General features: G+C 42.9%; 2 protein-coding genes across 2 annotated transcripts in view; one reads left to right on the top strand and one right to left on the bottom strand.

Annotated features, from left to right (window-relative positions):
* Positions 1 to 4,273, bottom strand: part of LOC106556692 (septin-2) — a 58,926-nt gene extending 54,653 nt beyond the window's left edge. The window contains exon 1 of the mRNA XM_087705734.1: positions 4,144 to 4,273. The gene's annotated coding sequence lies outside the window, so the exon portion shown is untranslated. The remainder of the gene's footprint in view (positions 1 to 4,143) is intronic.
* A 12,721-nt stretch (positions 4,274 to 16,994) lies between these two features.
* Positions 16,995 to 19,204, top strand: CLDN5 (claudin 5). Its single transcript, XM_014075650.2, has one exon. It carries the CDS (start codon positions 17,171 to 17,173, stop codon positions 17,837 to 17,839), a length of 669 nt encoding a protein of 222 aa, XP_013931125.1. The 5' UTR covers positions 16,995 to 17,170; the 3' UTR covers positions 17,840 to 19,204.
* Positions 19,205 to 20,884: the final 1,680 nt, after the last annotated feature.

Raw genomic sequence — 20,884 nt, 5'->3', positions numbered from 1 at the left:
AAAGTGTTCAAGTTCTCAGCGTTAAAAAAGATAGCTCGGTCAAATGCCATGTCGACCGAGGGAAAAAGCAGGCATCAAAATAAACCATGGTTTATTTCTGTCTCATTTCCATCCCCCCCCCCCACATCCAGTCCTTCAAACCCATCTTTTCCATAAGACATGATGTGATCCAACTCCTTCGTTGTACCTTAAGGTATGGCAAAGGGAAAGTGCGAGATTTTTGCATCTTTTCTTGGCTTAAACCTGAATCCTAAAAACTAAAGGTAAAAGTTCACCTCGCACATATGTGCTAGTTGTTCCCGACTCTAGGGGACGGTGCTCATCTCTGTTTCAAAGCCGAAGAGCCAGCGCTGTCCGAAGACATCTCCTTGGTCAAGTGGCTGGCATGACTCAACGCCGAAGGTGCACGGAATGCTGTTCCCTTCCCACCAAAGGTGGTCCCTATTTTTCTACTTGCATTTTTTATGTGCTTTCGAACTGCTAGGTTGGCAGAAGCTGGGACAAGTCACGGGAGCTCACTCTGTTACGCGGCGCTAGGGATCCGAACCACTGAACTGCTGACCTTTCTGATCGACAAGCTCAGCGTCTTAGCCACTGAGCCACCGCATCCCTCGTTGTACCTTAGCAAAATCTAAAAACCAGGAGACTGAAAATGATGTTTCAGGTTACCTCTGCAGTCAAAAGAAAAATTTCAGAAACCAAAAAGTACAGCTACTGAATTTGAAAAAAAATATTATGTCAATGAACGTATATGGCTGCCCGATTCAGAAACAGTACTTCATATTTGGTTGGGCACCCTGGTATTAGCTGCTGAAGATCCCTTCCGCCAGCAACTCAAATATTTACAAACACTGTTTTAAATTGTAGGTTCTGTTGTAGGTTTTGTAACAAGACTCACGTTTCTTTTTGAACAATGGATTGAGCAAGAATACGGTTGTACTCAAAACATTTCCAGCGAATGTTCTTGGACAGGGTAGAGAACCCGGAACTTTCCAGATGCTGCTGAAACTACAATTCCCAGCACCTCTTATCTCATCAGCTACAACTGGCTATATAATAAGATTTGTAGTTTAGCAACATCTGATTTTTGTCTCTACTCTAAAACAGAGCGGAAGGGCTCTTTTTATTTTTCATATTTTTTGATCCTCCCCCCCCCCCATCTTCCGCAAGGATTTTATTAATGCACCTTCCAAGTTTATGATGCTTGCAACATCTGGGATTTATATTTATATTAATTTATACTTTTGTATAAAAGTAAAGAGCTGAGGTTGTAATGCTATTGTCTTCTACTGTGCTAAAGAGAGGTGAAAATCAATGCTTCCCTCCCCTTCCCCCCCCTACACTTTCCCCTTCTCCCTTTTCCTTCCCTTAGTTCCACATTATGTTCATTTCTATTATATATTTTATATTCTAAAAAAACTAATACAATTTTCAAACCCAAGTTTAGTAGCAAAGAGACTTAGGAAAAATGATGCCTGTTATTGCAGGAGTCACTCGATAATGGCTTGCATCCCTTAAAGCAGGGGTCACCAACCTTTCGGACCTCAGGGACCACTAAATTCATAATTTTAAATCCCACGGACCATTTATATGATCTGCCTAATGTCCAACTGGGTAGGCGTGGCTAGATGGTCATGTGACTGGGTGGGCATGGCCAACTCTATGTCACTCTCTTCGAGGGGCGCCTCGCCAGCCTCTACTCGCCGCTCACTTCCCCTCCCAGCCACTCCTCACCTGCCTGCCCAGACTCCTTAGGGCCCCAATGGGAAGCAGTTGTTGGAGCTAGCCACCACAAGAAAGCGTTGGAAAAACAACTGACTCAGTTCAAATTCTTACGGAGAAGGAGGCTCACCAGAAGCACCTCACTGAGGACTACCAGCATGGGCTTTCCAAGCAGAGGGGACCTGCAGGAGTGCAAGGCCAGGTGCCAGTGGAGGCTCAGCGGGCTGAGATGGTCAGCCAGTTCCAGGCCATGATGCAGTCCCACCGGAACAAAGCCCTCTGGCTCTTTGCCACCAGCGGCGCTTCCCTCCAGCCTTCGCCCAAAGCCCTCCACCAGGAGGCCAAAGCAGACCCCAAGTTGGAATTCGGTTGCCTGAGTTCAACAGCTTTATTTTAATGTCCAAACCAGATATTTTATAGAAAACTGGAAGGTGGGGGGCACCATTAAAGGCAAGGCAGAAGAAAATATTAGTCCCTTTTGATTTAAAGTTATTTCTCAAACACAGGCAAGGAACCCCCTGCAAAAGTCAAAGATTCATTTATTTGGCAAAGAGCTGCAAAAAAACCTTTAAAGGCTGCCTATCCCAAAGTTTAGAAGTAGGCGGGGACTGAAGCAGGAAGTTCTGAAGGGATGTGGCATTCCTTAAATGCTTTTGGAATTGCAAAACGGAGCACAGATTGGGAGCTGGTGAGGAAAAGTGAAGGAGAGAGGAAAATTAAGAAGGTTCCAAAATTCAGAATAGCTAGCAGGACAGCCGTACTTCAAAAGCATTAATTTTAGGTAATCAGTAATTGTGCTTGCATGGTAGAGGTAATCCAATATTCTGATTGCCCTGTCCTTAAAATGCCTTCGTTTGGTTTTTCCACATCAAATGGCATTAGTGCTGCAAATGATGGAGATAAGAATCAGGGGCTTTAAACTGGCTCCCATGGAAGAGGCCAGAATCAAAACTATCATTTGCTTTAGGCCTTGTCTGTTTGTGGTTTATTTGGGAACTTACAAAAGTGCTTTATGGTTAGACGTTTCTGGTATTAGGGGCAGTCACGCAACCTGTCGACATTAACAGAATAACAGAGTCGGAAGGGACTTTGGAGGTCTTCTAGTCCAACCCCCTGTTCAAGCAGGAGGCCCTATACCATTTATAGATACCATTAATTGTTTATAAATGGTTTATAAAGAATTTATATATAATAAATTGTTTCAATGCCTACTCTCAAAACGACACAATAGAGCACTGCACACTAAGACAACTGGACACAAGAACAATTTTTTCCAAAGGTCATCACTATGCTAAACAAATAATACCCTCAACACTGTCAAATTATTTACTCAGTCTGCATTACTGTTACTATTAACCTTCTCATCATTCCTATCACCCATCTCCTCCCACTTATGACTGCAGGACTGTAACCTTGCTGCTTGTATCCTTACGATTTATACTGATTGTTTCCTAGTATGATTTGATTGCTTACTTGTACCCTATGACTATCATTAAGTGTTGTCCCTTGTGATTTGTGACAAAGGCATCTTTTCTTTTATGTACACTGAGAGCAAATGCACCTTGTATGCCCAATCACACTTGGCCAATAAAGAATTCTATTCTGTTCTGTTCTATTCTGTTCTACTCTATCCTATCCTTATTCTATATTCTATTCTATATATTCCATTCTATTCTAATTCCTAATCTATTCTATATTCCATTCCATTCCACTCTATTCTATATTCAATTCTAATTCTACTTCTATTCTAATTCCTACTCTATCCTATCCTAATTTCTATCCTGTCCTGTCCTGTCAGGATTCCTCATAGAGTTGGCTTCCACTAGCTTAAAAACTAAGCCAATATGGGCAGATGTCACATGAAGGCTTCAATTCTTAAACAAGAGTAGTAGCGAGTATAAGTAGATAACTGGATTCCATGATTCCTCTGAAAAAAATCAGATTAATTTGCCAAACCAGATTTTCTAATCCAACCACCGAATTAATTCTAACCAGCTCCAGAAGAAGCTTGTGGGATGGGAAGCGCAAGAGGTCTTTCCAAGAAAAAACCAGACAGCCCAGTTGCCTCTGGGGGGGAAAAAGAAAGATCTTTGGGGTCTCCCTGATTTTAAACCAACCAACCAACCAATCAATCAATAAAATGAATAAGCGTTCCTCTCTTTGGCAAAGACAGCAAGTCGATTGTATTCTCCAAGGATGCTCAATGCAACAGGGGACACCTGGTGCAATCTTCCCCCTTTGCATTCTTGCACGCCCACCCCCTAATATCTGCCTCTGACACTCACACACGCGTACACACCCATTCATCAAACAGACCCACTGATTTTGCAGCCTGGCAGCCTTGCTCCTGTGTATTGACGGCAAACCCGTCGCTTGTACACCCCGGGAAAGGCGAGCAAGCCGGGGCGAGCATCCCCTTACCTTGCACTTGGCCCCGAGCCGTCGCTCCGTCTGCAGCTGGGCCCAGAAATGCGGAAGGAGGACGAAGAATTCGCTCTCCCGAGTCCGCTTCTATCCCACATCCCTCGCGGGCCCTTCGAGCGTTCTCCTCTCTATGGTCCTAATCGGGCTTTGAAATGAATGAGAGCGATTCGGAGAAGAGATGGAGGCCATAGAAAGCGAGGCCTAGAGCGGCGTTCTTGCTTGTGGTCCTTTTTTCCCTTAACGAAGCTACCGGGGACATCTTTAGTCTGGGAGGCCGATTCCTTTCCTTGCTTTTGCAAATCAGGGGAGGGGCTAAAAAATAAACCCAGGAGGGTGGCATTTTTGGAATGGAAACGCAAGGATGAGTCAAGCGTTGGGTGTGTCCTCCTCCCAGATTTAATTACCTTTTCAGTGCAATGCATTTAATTTTCCTCTTTAATTTTTGCAATGCAATAGAATAGGATTCTTTATTGGCGAAGTGTGATTGGACACACAAGGAATTTGTCTTGGGTACATAATTCAGTGGTGGTTTTCAAAAGTTTTACTACCTGTGGGCGTGGCTTGGTGGGCGTGGTATGGCTTGGTGGGCGTGGCAGGGGAAGGATAGTGCAAAATCCCCATTTTCTCCCCATCAGCTGGGACTTGGGAGGCAGATAATAGATGGGGGCGGGGCCCAGTCAGAGGTGGTATTTACCGGTTCTCCGAATTACTCAAAATTTCCGCTACCAGTTCTCCAGAACTGATCAGAACCTGCTGAATACTACCTCTGGTACATATACTCTCAGTGTACATTAAAAAAAAAAGATACATTCCTCAAGAGGTTGACAAATTGCTTGTGTGTCCAATCACAATTGGCCAATAAAGAATTCTAGTCTAGTCTAGTCCAGTCCAGTCCAGTCCTTTTTCTTGTCCTTATTCTATCCTATCCTATCCTGTCCTGTCCTATTCTAAACCCTGAGCAAGAGAGCTTCTCAAAGGATGGCAGTCCTTCAGGTTTTCTCAAGTTCATTTATTCCCTTGGGAAATTAGGCAAACTGGAGAAAAAGAAAAATAGGCTGGACCCATATGGCTGCATGCAGATAAGTTCTAATCTAATTATTGCAAAAGTGTCTGCGTAGACTATTGTCTTTTGATCTCTGTCACCAGATTCTTAATACAATAGTGTTTAGATAAGTGGTGCTGAAGGTCATGGGATGTTTACAGTATTCTGAAAATTAATATGCTACTTATAGACATTTTTAAACTGCTTCTCTGAATAGGCAACACAAGCTGAATTTTCGTCGGTGGGAAGTCCATTTGGTTAAATTCTATCTCCACCCAGATAGATGGCAATTGGCCAGTAAGTAAGTCTACATCTTAGCATCCCTTATTTTATGTATTTACTTACTTATTTACTTGACTGTCTGGTTTGGTTCTGCAACCCAACAAGACAGACACAGACACAGAGGATAATCAGAACTGCAGAAAAAAATAATTACTACCAACCTGCCTTCCATTGAGGACCTGCACACTGCACGAGTCAAAAAGAGGGCTGTGAAAATATCTATACACCCCTCGCATCCTGGACATAAATTGTTTCAACTCCTACCCTCAAAACGACGCTATAGAGCACTGCACACCAGAACAATTAGACACAAGGACAGTTTTCCCCGAACGCCATCATTCTGCTAAAGAAATAATTCCCTCACCACTGTCAAACTATTCACTAAGTCTGCATTACTGTTACTATTAGTCTTCTCATCGTTCCTATCACCCACCTCCTCCCACTTATGACTGCAGGACTGTAACTTTTTGTGCTTCTATCCTTATGATTTATATTGATATTGATTGCTTCCTGATTGCTTATTTGTACCCTATGATTATCATTAAGTGTTGTATCTTATGATTCTTGACAAATGTATCTTGTCTTTTTGTGTACACTGAGAGCATCTGCACCAAAGACAAATTCCTTGTGTGTCCAATCACACTTGACCAATAATGAATTCTATTCTATTCTATTCTATTCTATTCTATTCTACTCCATTCCATTCTCTATTCTATTCTATTTATAACCCTTCTTTATTATTTTTACAAATAATTCAAGGCGGCAAGCATATACAACACAACATCCACTTCCTATTTTCCCCATAATAACAGAAGTGAAAAAAAATTATTACATGAATTACTTGAGAGACCGCCTACTGTCAATTACCTCCACTAGACCGATAAGATCGCATAGATTAGGCCTCCTCCGAATTCCATCAACCAGCCAGTGTAGACTGGCAACTACCCGGAGGAGAGCCTTCTCGGTGGCTGCTCCGACCCTCTGGAACGAACTCCCTGTGGAGTTCCGGACCCTCACCACCCTCCAGACCTTCCGCACCGCCCTTAAAATCTGGCTATCCCGGCAGGCCTGGGGTTAAAGACTCTAACCCCTACTCGAATTGTATGACTGTTGAGTTCTTAAATGATGTTGTGTCTTTATGTTGTAAATTGTTTGTCCTTCCCCCCCCCCCCCTTTGAACTGTGAGCCGCCCTGAGTCCCCCCAGGGAAAAGGGCGGCATACAAATAAAGTGAAAACTATAAACTATAAACTAGTTAACCCCCCTCCCCCCCCCGGTTAATAGAACGTGTGAAGAATCCCTTAAAGGCTCTGATTAATTATGAAAGAGAATCAGCAGCTTTGAATTCTATGTGAATTCTAAGTGAACCTTTTGCCCCGATATTTCGCAAATTACAAAATTAGGAAACAAGATGGGAAAGGGAAGTATTTTTTATCTCTATTTTGATCTCCAGATGTCTATTTTTAGAGGAACCAAATTGAGCAACTGAGGATATTGCAGGGTCATGCTCCTTTCTCAACCACTTGTCACATCTAGGTGGGTGGGACATGAGGCCTTAAAAAGAATAACTCAGAAGAAATGTTTTCCAAAATGTGGGTTTTCTTACCTATAGAATTATATTCTAATTTGATCTGTAACTTCTAGCATTGACTGATTCTGCTGATTGTTTATAGTAAAAGTAAAGGTTCCCCTTGCACATATGTGCTAGCTGTTCCCAACTCTAGGGGGCGGTGCTCATCTCCATTTCAAAGCCGAAGAGCCAGCACTGTCCGAAGACGTCTCTGTGGCCATGTAGCCGTCATGACTCAATGCTGAAGGCGCACAGAACACTGTAACCTTCCCACCAAAAGTGGTCCCTATTTTTCTACTTGCATTTTTTACGTGCTTTCAAACTTCTAGGTTGGCAGAAGCTGGGACATTAAGGGAGCTCACTCCGTTACACGGTGCTAGGGATTCGAACTGCCAGCCTTTCTGACCGACCAGCTCAACGTCTTAGCCACCGTGTCCCTGATTGTTGATAGTTTTGTCAATTATTTGTATCAGATTAAGCAAATATATTTACTTTAAAGCTTAATAGGGATGGAGGGGTTGGTTTGACTAAGGCTACAATATAGAGATGGTCCTTGACTTACAACCATTCATTTAACCACTGCTTGAAGTTACAATGGCACTGAAAAAAGTGGCTTATAGCCAGTCCTCATACTTATAACCATCTCACTAGCATCCTCACGGTCACATAATAAAAATTCATGTGCTTGGCAATCAGCATGTACTTAAGATGGTTGTAGCATCCTAAGGTCCTGTGACCATCATTTGCAATCTTTTCCATCGTAATAGCAATAGCACTTAAGACTTATATACCGCTTCATTTTCCTTTACGATGCCCTCTCTAAGCGGTTTACAGATAAAGCCTATTGCCCCCAACAATCTGGGTCCTTGTTTTACCGACCTTGGAAGGATGAAAGGCTCAGTGAACCTTGAGTCTGGTGAGAATCGAACTGCCAAATTGCAGGCAGCCGGCAGTCAGCAGAAACGGCCTGCAGTACTACACTCTAGCCACTGCGCCCCCATGGCTCATTTGGGCTGGGCTAATCTAGAGAAAAGAAGGACTCAGGGGAGACACGATAGCAGTGTTCCAGTATCTCAGGGACTGCCACAAAGAAGAGGGAGTCAAGCAATTCTCCAAAGCTCTTGAAGGCAGGGCAAGAAGCAATGGATGGAAACTAATCAAGGAGAGAAGCAACCTGGCATTAAAGAGAAACTTCCTACTAGCGAGAATAATGAATATGGAATGGGTTGCCTTTAGAAGTTGTGGGTGCTCCATCCCTGGAAGTTTTTAAGAAGAGATTGGATGGCCACTTGTCTGAAATGGTATGGAGTCTCCTGCTTGAGCTGGACTAGAAGACCTCCAAGGTCCCTTTCTATTCTGTTCTGTTCTGTTCTACTCTACTTTACTCTACTCTATTCTAGGACTACCTATATTGTGTAACATCATCCGTTCTTTCTGACCTAAAGGTCCATGCTCGATATTATGCTGCTTGTGACCTGTTGCTTAATAACCATACTAAATAATTTCTCATTTGCTCGCATTTAATATTTGAGGCCGAGTTATTTGAGACATCTTTCTACAAAACAACTTTATACTTTTTTTTTTAATTAGTAGAAATAAATGCAACATTTTCCTTAAGCGGAGCTTCAAATCCTGCTGGCCATAGGGACATCTGAAAACAATATTATTTATTTGCAATATTTTTGCAGTCGACTTCTCATTATATGTCTGTGCATTAGGGGTTTCTTTCTCCCCTACCCAGCTGGCATTTTTGATCCGAATAGATCCGTCTATCAATCATTTGGGCTGGCTGTGGTCTGCAATGGGATACAGAACAGGAGGAATAATAAGAGAAGATGCCCATATTTGCAGATGTTTCCAACCGAGGAAAAACCTGGAGGTGGAACTTCCGATTACCAAATCATCCTTATGATCCTCTTTCTACACAGTTGTTTATGGTTATTCGGATCATGTACCATGGGTGTGTGCTGCATCACTTCCCTCTCTTGCACAAATGATGAAGCATTTGTGGTTGAAATGGGGACCCTTCTGGCGCACTTCCTTTTTAGGCATGACCAGCTGAGCGCATTACATGAACTGGCAGGGGAAATCAGGAGGTCCATGCTTTGAAATTGCACATCGAAGGATATGATAAGGAAGGTTTGGCTCCCTTATATCATGCCTTCTGGGACAAGTCTCTCATGTTGTCATCCTAGCCAGTTCACTCATAAACTCTTGGGTTGTGTGTGTGTGCTTTTTTAAATTAAGTTCCTAACTACAGGTAGTCCTCGGCTTACAACTGTTAGTGATGGTTTCAAAGTTACAACGGCACTGGGAAAAAAGGAACTTGGGACCATTTTCCACACTTACGGCTGTTGAAGCATCCCCGTGATCGTGTGATCAAAGCTCAGATGACAAACTTGAACATTGGGCACTATCTAACAAAATGAAATTCAATGGTGAAAAAAGTGAGGGTTTACATTTAGGCAAGAAAAACAAAATGCACAGGTTCAGTATAGGTGGTACCTTGCTCAACAGTAGTAACTGTGAGAGGGATCTTTGGAGTCCTAGTGGACAACCATTTAAATAAGAACCAGCAGCTGCCAAAAAAAGTCAACACAGTTCTAGGCTGCATTAACAGAGGGATAGAATCAAGATCACATCAAGTGTTAATATCACTGTATAAGGCCTTGGTAAGGCCACACTTGGAATACAGCATCCAGTTTTGGTCACCACAATGTAGAAAAGATGCGGAGACTGTAGAAAGAGTGCAGAGAAGAGCAACAAAGAGGATTAGAGGAATGGAGACTAAAACATATGAAGAACAATTGCAGGAACTGGGTATGTCTGGTTTAATGAAAAGAAGGACTAGAGGAGACATGATAGCAGTCTTCCAATATCTCAGGGGCTGCCCCAAAGAAGAAGGAGTCAAACTATTCTCTCAAGCACCTGAGGGTAGGACAAGAAGCAATGGGTAGAAACTAATCAAGGAGAGAAGCAACTTAGAACCGAGGAGGAATTTCCTGACAGTGAGAACAATTAATCTTTGGAACAGCTTGCCTCCAGAAGTTGTGAATGCCCCAACCATGGATAACCATTGTCTGAACAAATGGATAACCATTTGTCTGAAATGGTATAGGGTTTCCTGCCTAGGCAGGGGGTTGGACTAGAAGACCTTCAAGATCCCTTCCAACTCTGTAATTCTATTCTATTCTATTCAGATGCTGGAATGGGCTTGAAGAACCAGCCCTGTTTAACTGCTTGTGTGATTTTGAATCAAAGCATTTATTGCAAAAGAAAAGTGTTTGATTCCCAAACAGAAGCATTTGATACAAAGGGTATTGACTAGAAAGCAAAAAACATTGGCTACAAAACTGTTCAATGCAAAGCAAAAGTATTGGATGCAAAACAAAAAATATTGGATGTAAAATGAATGAAATGCATCAAAGTAGATCTGCTTATCTTTAAAATTCAGGATTAAATTGGGCCGATTTAAAAGATATTCCTTTCTTTGCATATAGGCAACAGCCCACTTTGTGACCATTAACCAAACTTAAACTTAAACTTAACCAATGTCTCTCTTAAACAACAGGAATGTTGGGCTCAATTGCGGTCATAAGGCGAGGACTCCCTGTGCATCCATGCAGTTTTCTTGGCAATTGTACTGAAGTGGTTTGCCACTGCCTTTTTTAGTCCTCGACTTACGACCGCAATTGAGCCCAACATTTCCGTTCCTAAGCAAGACTGTTGCTTAGTGAGTTTTGCCCACGTTTTACGAACTTTCCTGCTATTGTTAAGTGAATCCCTACCATTGTTAACCTAGTGACACGGTTGTTAAGTGAATCTGACTTCCCCCTTGACTTTGCTCGTCAGAAGGTCGCAAAAGGGGGATCACATGACCCCTTTGCAACTGTCATAAAATGCTTTTTCAAAAGGCAACTGGACCATTTTTTTTTCCTTGAGGAAGACGTTTCGCTCCTCATCCAAGAAGCTTCATCAGTTCTCAAGTCTTTCGAGGGAGGATTTATGGTCACAGACCTTATCTGGCTTGGAGAGCTGCCAGGCCGATATCTGCAAAACTTGGCCAGGAGACTCAGAGAGTCACGAATCAATGAAGCAAACTAATTGTCTCCTGCAAACTCCACTCCCCTGTTGTTCCTCTTTTATTTCCTCTGGGAGGAATCATTCATCGTCCACCTGTGGCCTCACTCCCAAGTCGACCCCTGTTCTTTAGCTGTTCCCTTCGTCTGGCAGCTCTGCGCATGCGCATACTGGGAACAGGCTCCAGCTGTTCTTCTGCTTCTCTGATCTCTGACTCTGATGGCAGCTGATAACTGGCATATGTCTCTGGCCCCCTCTCTGCCTCCAACACTGAGCCTTCCCCAGATTCCAGGACTGGCCCATGTTCCTCCCCAACCTCCTCACTGTCCGAATCTGCTGCCAGCTCTGCTGGCAGGTCACAACCTGCCAGAACTGATGAAGCTTCTTGGATGAGAAGTGAAACGTCTTTTTCTTCCTCAGGGGGGAAAAAAAAGTCCAGTTGCCTTTTAAAAAAAGCACCTTTGAGACAACTATGACCTGGATGACCGAGAATCTCCACAGAGGCTCATGGGAAATGAAAATACCGTAGAAATAACCGTTTGGGAGCAAGAAACGAAGGACACTTAAGACCACTCTTTAATTCAAAGATGTTGGTTTTTTTAAAAAAAATCTATTTGAGGACAATAACCGACAGACTCACTGGAATGTATTTGTACCAGCGATCACATTATTAGTAAGCAAAAGTCCCTTTCCTGAGCCTCGAGCGGGCTTAAAGCAGCTTAGATGCACGAAATTTAGTTTTATTGAGAGCGGACCTGTCCTGAAACAAACCAATATATCTCAGGAGACAGAGGGAGAGAGAGATCTAATGCTTTATCCTAACAAACAGAAAAAAACAAGACTTTTCAAATGCACAATCGGCCTCCCCCTGATTTCCCAATCTTTCCTTGCCAAAAGGAATTAGGTGTTCTCAAAACAATGTTGTTGCCTGGTCTGTGGGGTAGCTGCTCCCTTGCAAACTCAAGATAACAACATAGCCCGTTGCTGGTCATAAATATTTACTACATCCCTTTGTGAACAAGCTAACCGGGGAGGGGGGGAGGTTGCTTTTGGCGTTGCCATCAGTATAATTCTTCCACCCCCCCCCCCAAAAAAAAAAAAGGACAAATATCACCACAATACATTTTCCCTTTTTGACTATCTTTTAACATTCCCGAGAGAATCCAATATTCCCAAAAATCAGTCCACACACTCCCAAAAAATCCTTTTAAGCTTGCTATTTTGAGTTGATATCTCTATTTTGAGTTGGGTTGAGAGGGACGCAGTGGCTCAGTGGCTAAGACGCTGAGCTTGCCGATCAGAAAGGTCGGCAGTTCGGCGGTTTGAATCCCTAGCGCCGCGTAACGGAGTGAGCTCCCGTTACTTGTCCCAGCTTCTGCCAACCGAGCAGTTCGAAATCATGTGAAAAATTCAAGTAGAAAAAACAGGGACCACCTTTGATGGGAAGGTAACAGCGTTTCCATGAGTCTTTTGCGTTTAGTCATGACTATGGACCACAGAGATGTCTTTGGACAGCTCTGGCTCTTTGGCTTTGAAACGGAGATGAGCACCACCCCCTAGAGTCAGGAACAACTAGCACATATGTGCGAGGGGAACCTTTACCTTTACTTTTTATTTTGAGTTGAGATCTATAGTTGGCAAGTGAGATATGTTTAAAGGGAAGGGCTGCAAAAGTACATCAACAATTGTACTTGATGTCTTTTGGACAAAAATACAACAATAATAATAAGTTCGTCGTAATAAATGTCTTTATTTATTCTACCATATCTGAAACATGGAGAAATCTGACTCACTTTGAAGGTCTATGGGTTTTTTCTTTCTTTTTTTTTTCATTTCAGTTTTACCCATCTCAATTCTAATGTTTTGGGGCAACTTGCAAAGCACAACTCTTGAAAAGAAGTGTTTAATTGTTGATTTTAATTGTTTTGCATTGTTGTGTTTGAGTCCTTGGTGCTCTCTGAGCTTGGTTGTTTTCTGGCAGACATTTCATTACAAGAAAACCAGTTATCAAGGACTCTACAATTCAAGCCGCAGCTACAAATATTCTCTGCTGTTTGATTGTTGTGTCTTGTACTTCTGGTTTTGGCTGCGTGCGTGTGTGTGTGTGTTTTATTATAAACAGCTGAAAGACTAGGATAGCAGGCAATTTAGAGGGGGAATCAACAGATAAACACTAGATATTTCAAAACTGGGCTGAACTCTAAAGAGGCATGGCAGAAGATGTAAACACCAAATGATTCAATAAATAACGGCCCAGAATTCTTAAATCATAAAGTTGGAAGAGTCAAAACTTTCACTGAAGCTGTCAGATCTTTCCTGCTACTCCCCCAAAAACCCCAAAGAACACTTATCTTAAAAACCTCCAGCTAAGAAACCCACCTCCCCCTTTCCACTGTCCAGCTTCTTTCAACGTTAAGCAGTTTTTCCCTAACATTAATTGGATTAATCTGAAATCTGACTTTTTGTATTTTAATTCCACAAGTTTGCACTCTGGGAAGGTTGAAATCAGATGAATCCAAAACTTCTAGAATCTTGGAGCCGGCTGATTTGTAAACCTCATAAATCATTTTTAATAATAATAATAATAATAATAATAATAATAATAATAATAATAATAATAATAATAACAACAACAACAACAACAGCAGCAGCAACAACAACAGCAACAACAACAACACACCTGACATAACAATAGTTAAAAAGAAAAAAGTATGGTTCATTGACATTGCAATACCTGGAGATGCACGAATTGAAGATAAACAGCAAGAAAAAAAAATCACAAAATACCGGGACTTGCAAATTGAAGTTGAGCGACTGTGGAAAAAGAAATCGTGTGTTGTCCGGATTGTAATTCGAGCCCTTGGAGCAATACCCAAAGGGCTACCTCGCTATTAGAAAAATTTAAATTTATCAGACTTGAACATTCTGATTCTACAAAAAAAAAAAAAAAAAAAAACAACCCCTACTTGGAACAGCTTATATCCTCCGATGTTACCTTAACAGTTCCTTGGTTAGGACTCGAGCTGTTGAGCTACCAACCAGCCCCAAAGGCTGCGAATCTCACCAAAGATTAACCACATATTATTATTATTATTATTATTGTACAATTGTATCACAGCGGCCAGTTGTTTCGCCGGATTTGGCATTGGTTACTAGTCGGGCCCCACCCAGGGGCCTAGGACGTCGTAACGTATTTTCGTAATATGCGTGCAGATCCAAGCAGTGCGGCTTTTTGCATTTGACTGATGGTGATTTTGTCAATTTTTAACTCTTTTAAATGTAATTCCAGTGCTTTTGGAATAGCACCCAGTGTGCCAATTACCACTGGAATTACCACTGCTGGTTTGTGCCATAGTCGTTGAATTTCAATTTTTAAGTCCTGGTATCTTGCGATTTTTTCATGTTCCTTCTCGGCGACCCTGCTATCACCTGGTATTGCAATGTCTATGATTGTGACCTTATTTTTCTCAACCAGTGTGATGTCTGGTGTATTATGCGCCAGTATTTTGTCGGTTTGTATACGGAAATCCCACAAGATCTTGACCATCTGATTTTCGGTGACTTTTTCAGGCTGATGTTCCCACCAGTTTGTTGCTGTTTTAATATTATAATTTTTGCACAAATTCCAATGGATCATTTGTGCTACTGAATTGTGCCGCAATTTATAATCAGTCTGCGCAATTTTTTTACAGCAGCTGAGTATGTGATCAACAGTTTCATCAGCTTCTTTGCAAAGTCTGCATTTGGCATCATCAGAGGATTTTTCGATTTTGGCCTTAATGGCATTTGTGCGGATAGCTTGTTCTTGCGCAGCCAGGATTAGTGACTCTGTTTCTTTCTTTAATGTACCTGTTTTTAACCATAACCAAGTTTGTTCACTGTCCACTTTATCTTTTATTTTTTCCAGAAATTGACCATGCAGTGCTTTGTTCTGCCAACTTTCCATTCTTGATTTTATCACATCTTTTCTGTATTCTTGTTTTGTCTGTTGGGCCTTCAGTAGATTTTTGTTCTTTACTATTATTTTTTATCTTTATTATTATACTATACTTTATTATTATTATTATTATTATTAATAATAATAATTATTATTATTAACAACAACAACAATAATAATAATTCCCACAAAGGAGATTGATGACCAAGCGTTCCTCAAAAGCCTACTTGGAAAAAAAGAGAATAGAAAGGAACATCTTTGACCGTGGGTGCTTTCTAACCCCCCCCCCCACACACAAAACAAATCATTCGAAATACAAGCAGTCCTCGAATTACAACTACAATTGAGCCCTGAATTCCTGTTGCTCAGAGAGACAGTTAAGTGAATATTGCCTTCTTTTAAAACCTTCCTTGCCACAGCTGAAGTGGAGAGAATCACTGCAATTGTTATGTTAGTAACATGATTATTAAACAAATCTGGCTTCTCCATTGACTTTGCTTGTCAGAAGGTCGTTAAAGGGGATCATATGACACCCCCAAGACACCATGGCAACCGTCATAAATATGAGTCAGTTGGCCAGAGTCTGAATTTTGATCACGTGACCACGGGGATGATGCAAGGGTTGTTGAGTGTGAAAAAGGGTCATGTCACTTTTTTTCGAGCATAAAACAAACCACCCCAAACTGTGGGTCATGACCGAGAAATATTAGCATCCCTTTGAGGGGGATGCTTAGGCATACGGAAGCAACCTTAGAGAAATAAATGTATCTTGATTATTGGGTACACAGGTAGCGCAAAGCAAAGCTATCAGTGCCCCAGAAATTTAAATAAAACATGGCAACCAACTGGTTGGCTACAGATTTTTTTCTTTTGGTAGCAAAAAATCCCGCTTAAAAATCCACCGCCGGAAAATAATATTGCAAAAATAAAAATAAAATCAACTGATTTTGACACATTCTCTCTTTCTGCCTCTCTCTTTCTCTATCTCTCCCTCTCTTTCTCCTTCTCTCTCTCCCTCTCTGTGTCCCTCTGTCTCTCTCTTTCTCCCTCCCTCCCTCTCTCTCTGTCTCGCTCTCTTTCTTTCTCCTTTGCTCTATCTCTTACTCCATCTCTCTCTCTTTCTCTCTGACTTTCTTCCCCTTCTCTCTGTGTCTTCTCCCTCCCTTTCTCCCTCTCTCTGCGTGTATCCCTCCCTCTCTTTCTTTCTCGTCTCTCTCTTTCTCCATCTCTCTCTTTCTCCCCCCTCTCTTTCTTTCTTCCCCTCTCTTTCTCCCCCCCCCGTCTCTCTTTCTCTCCCCCCCCTTTCTCTGTGTGTATCCTTTCTCTCTCTTTCTCAATCTCTCTCTTTCTCCATCTCCCTCTGTCCGTCCCTCTGTCGTCGTTCCCCCAGTCTGTCTCTCTCTCACAAGGGGCATCAGGGGCAGAAACAGACGGTATTTTGCAAGACGCGGATCCTGTCCCCTCTCCCGATTGCCCTGCCTGACCCACGTCGCGCACGAAGTTGTTGTGTTCCAGTACGGTGCTTGGTGCAAACCTGGGAAGTACCCGCGCTCCCCTCTCCATCGCCTTCCGGCCTTACAAAGGGGAAGAAGGGCCAGTGGTGTGTCAGACCCGCGCGGGTCTCCACCCCCCGTCCCAAAGACACTTTCTCCTGCCCCTCACCACCCCGCCAGCGCCCTCATCCTGACTCACCCGCCTTATCCTTTGATACCCCCCCCACTTTTTTTTGGAGACTGTAATTCTACTTTTTTTCTGCCTCCGAGCTTCCCGATTGGCTGCGGGAAAGCCATTCCTTTTTTCTATTGGCTAGTGAAGAGAGAGAAAGGGGAGGGGGCGTCTCTCTCGCGCCTTCCCTTCGACGGGGAGGGCAAGAGCTCGCCCAGCCGGGCAGCGCATCGCGCCTATATAAAGTCGAGACGGGCATCCTTTGCGCATCAGCCAAGAAAGTTTGAAGCGGACAAGCGGAGATTTCCCCGACTGGTAGCAGGAGAAAGGGAAGATCGCACAGGACGCTGCTTTAAAGGGGAGATCGACTGCGAGAAAGCCAGCCGAGAGAGCAAGGCACACACGGACACAGACGCACGCAAGCAGCTAAAGGCGTTTCTTGGACCTGGATGGCGTCTACCGGGGTCCAACTGCTGGGCTTGACCCTGTCCATCCTGGGCTGGGCGGGGTCCATCCTAGTGGCCGCCCTGCCCATGTGGCAAGTCTCGGCTTTCATCGAGGGTCACCTGGTGGTGTCGCAGACCACCTGGGAAGGCCTCTGGATGGCCTGCGTGGTGCAGAGCACCGGACAGATGCAGTGCAAAGTCTTCGACTCCATCCTGGCGCTCAGCCCGCAGATCCAAGCCGGCCGGACTCTGATGGTCATCGGGGCGGTGCTGGGGCTGGTGGCCTTGCTGGTGACGGTCACGGGAGCCCAGTGCACCACCTGCCTGCGCGGGGCCAAGATCAAGGACTGGATCGCGGGCATCGGAGGCGCCCTCTTCCTCATCTGCGGTTTGCTAGTGCTGGTGCCCCCCTCCTGGTTCGCCAACACCATCATCAGCAACTTCTACGACCCCAACGTGGAGCCCTCCAGGAAACGGGAGATGGGCGCCGCGCTGTACCTGGGCTGGGCGGCCGCCACGCTGCTCCTGCTGGGCGGCTCGCTCATCTGCGGAGCCTCGGCTTGGAAGGACGACAGCGGCACCTTCCCCGCCAAGTATTCGGCTCCCCGGCGCTCCGCCGCCCCGGTCTCCAACGGGGCAGGAGGAGAGTACGACAAGAAGAACTACGTCTGAGAACTACTCCGTCCGCCTTAAGGGATTTTGGTTGTTGTAAGAGCGCCATCCGCCCGTCGCGGGGCCGAGGGAAGAGTTGGCGGAGGGGGAAGAAGCGAGGGGATGGCTGGTCCTCGGATTAAGACTTTCCTCCTGCTTTTGTGACTTTAGGGAGGGGAGGGACTATTTGGGGAAACAAAACAGCAAGAACAAAAAAAATGGAAAATTCACACCCGAGACTCTTCCTTTTGCTTTGAGAATCCTTCTCTTGTATGGACTTCCAATTGTACTAGCCTTCATTGAGTGCCTGCCTGCTTGGCTTTCTTTCTTTCTTCAGCGGAAGCGCATGGGCTATTATTCCAGCTTTGTAAAAGTTAGTTCTTAGATTTATTGCTAAATATTTTTCTTAGTAAGGGGTGTGGTGGTTCAGGGGCTGAGACGGTGAGCTTGTGGATCAGAAAGGGTGACAGTTTGAATCCCAAGCTGTATGCGTAATGGAGTGAACTCCCGTTACTTGTCCCAGCTTCTGCCAACCTAGCAGTTCGAAAGCACATAAAAAATGCAAGTAGAAAAACAGGGACCACCTTTGGAGATGTCTTCGGACAATCCTCTGAAACGGAGATGAGCACCACCCCCTAGAGTCGGGAACAACTAGCACACATGTGTGAGGGGAACCTTTACCTTTAAATGTTTTTCACAGAGGAATCCAAAAATCAGAGGTTGATGCTTGTCTGAGATGAGGGAGGGATGGCTAATCTTGTAAATATAAGTGGGTGTGGGTGTCTTCTGACTTTGCGGTGTATTCTGCAGAGACGATCAGAGAGAGTTGTGTTCCATGAATAATGTGAAGGTGTGAGAGGTGGGTACTTCTTCAGGAAGTTTGTGAGCCTACACCAGTTTTTATGGAATTGGGGTGGGAATATAATCTTCCATTTCTAAACTTTCCTTTTTTTCCTATCACTACTTTTGTTTTTGTTTTTCCCCTTCCTTCTCTCTTTTAATATCGGGTGAAACATCCGTTGAACAAAATTAGAAATGACTCGGCATTCAGAGCTGCCTATTTTAAATAGCCATGTCTTACTTTATGGCCATCGTTAGATAGCTGTTTCTTTTACGGTTTCTTCTCTAAAACAGTTTTTTATTCCAAGAAACTTTTCTGCCTTCTTGTTGGTCTTCAGCAGGCCAAACTTCAAAGTTAGAGCGTTTTGCCATTTGTCTGTGCTCCATTGTGTTGCTTTGTTTTTAAATGATGTAACTCTCACTTTTAAGTTATGGGATAACTCGATGAAATTTGGACTGGATGTTTTGTTTCCAAATACCTGTTTCAATATTGACTTTTTATTTTTGTGTGCCAAATAAAAATCCACCTCGAGGTTTTAAAATCCAGTCGAGAACGTTGTGTTTGTCTGTTTCCAATTCAGCGTTTGTCCTGGTTCTCTTTCCGTTGGTAACCATCAATTTTTAGTTCCCTTCAGTGGATTTGGAGCAGGGATAATTCTGGTACTGTATTTTTTATTATTATGATTTCACACTGTAACTTAAGAAAACTGAAGTCTTCATCAATAGGGTTCTCAAATCAAAGATTGTGGTATATATTCTATATAGCTGCTTATTTATGTGATATATATATATATATATATATATATATATATATATATATATATATATATATATATATATATATATATATCTATATATCTATATATATATATATATCTATATATCTATATATCTATATATATATATATATATATATATCTATCAGGGGTTACCAGGGGTTGTAAAAATCTAATAAATACCTTTCACCCTGGCTTCGCTGATAACAGATAAGAGCCTGTGGCCTAATGGCTAAGATCTCTGCTTAGTATGCAATATACCCCGGTTCAAATCCCAGTAAGGGTATGGCTAGCTGTTGAGAGCTAAATAGCTTGAAATAGATCTATACTAGTCTCCCTTTATTTATTTATCAGCACAAATAAAAAAAAACCATACACACACACATGAAATGATAATATGTCTCATTATCATGTGTTCAGTGTGGTTATCCATAAAGAACATGACTTGTTCAGAAAGCAAAAACAAAAACCGAACAATATTTTTTTCTCAACTCTCTTCCTGCTTTTGAAGTTATGTATTTTCAATGTTATTTGCTGAACCTTTTGTTTAAATGACTGATTTATTTTTAAAAAATACTTCCATCACTGTAAAGACTAAGGCTCTTAGTATGATTAACTGGGGAAGAAAATATTGGCAAGAGGCACAGCTGTGAATAGCCAGGTATTTGGGGTGGGTGGGAGATATTTTCTTAGCCCACTGTCATTTTCCAGATGTTTCCAGCCTGGACTTAAAAGTATTGGTTTGGTTTTCAGGTTTGGATGGTTGCATGATGTGATAAGCTCAACTCAGCGAGAAAAAGCATCAAACATTTAGCTTTGAATAACTAAGGACTTTATTGAGAAACATATTAGCACTTCTTTCTATCCAAAAAGAATCATTCTTGGGCATTTCTGCTCTTTATTTCTCTCTGGTCCTGCAGCTCTCTTCTTTTAATTAGATGGCCTATGATAGGAAAATATTAACGCATCCGAGCACCTTAAAGATTACAGGTAGTCCTCAACTTACAATCACAAGGGAGGCCAACATTTCTGTTGTTAAGCGAGACATTTGTGAAGTGAGTTTTGTCCCATTTTACGACCTTCCTGGCTTCAGAGGTTAAGGGAATCATTGCCATTGATTAGTTAGTTACCCGGTTGTTAAGGGGATCTGGCTTCCCCATTGATTTCCCCACTGCGGGCCAGTCCTTTGCTGTTTCCAGGACAGCCCCAGGGGTCAGATCTAAGTATCCCAGGGGTTGAATCCACCCGCCCCCCCGGGCCTTGAGTTTGACACCCCTGCTTTATATTATGATCTTGGTGGATTAAGATTGAATGTGTTTTGGCACCTCGAGAAGTTACGATTCATATCTCAAGTCCCAGTTGAACAAATTTACAGCTCAGAATAACCTTCAAAATTCATTTGGCGTATATAATCCCCCAGGAGAGAATATTTGGAAAAGAAGCAAGTGGG

Source organism: Thamnophis sirtalis, unplaced genomic scaffold (assembly GCF_051295495.1).
Source record: "Thamnophis sirtalis isolate CommonGarterSnake01/CBP01778 unplaced genomic scaffold, rThaSir2_p1.2 scaffold_2, whole genome shotgun sequence".
Classification (NCBI taxonomy): domain Eukaryota; kingdom Metazoa; phylum Chordata; class Lepidosauria; order Squamata; family Natricidae; genus Thamnophis; species Thamnophis sirtalis.
Note: the sequence above shows the minus strand (reverse complement) of the source record. Positions and strands in the feature narration are given on the sequence as shown.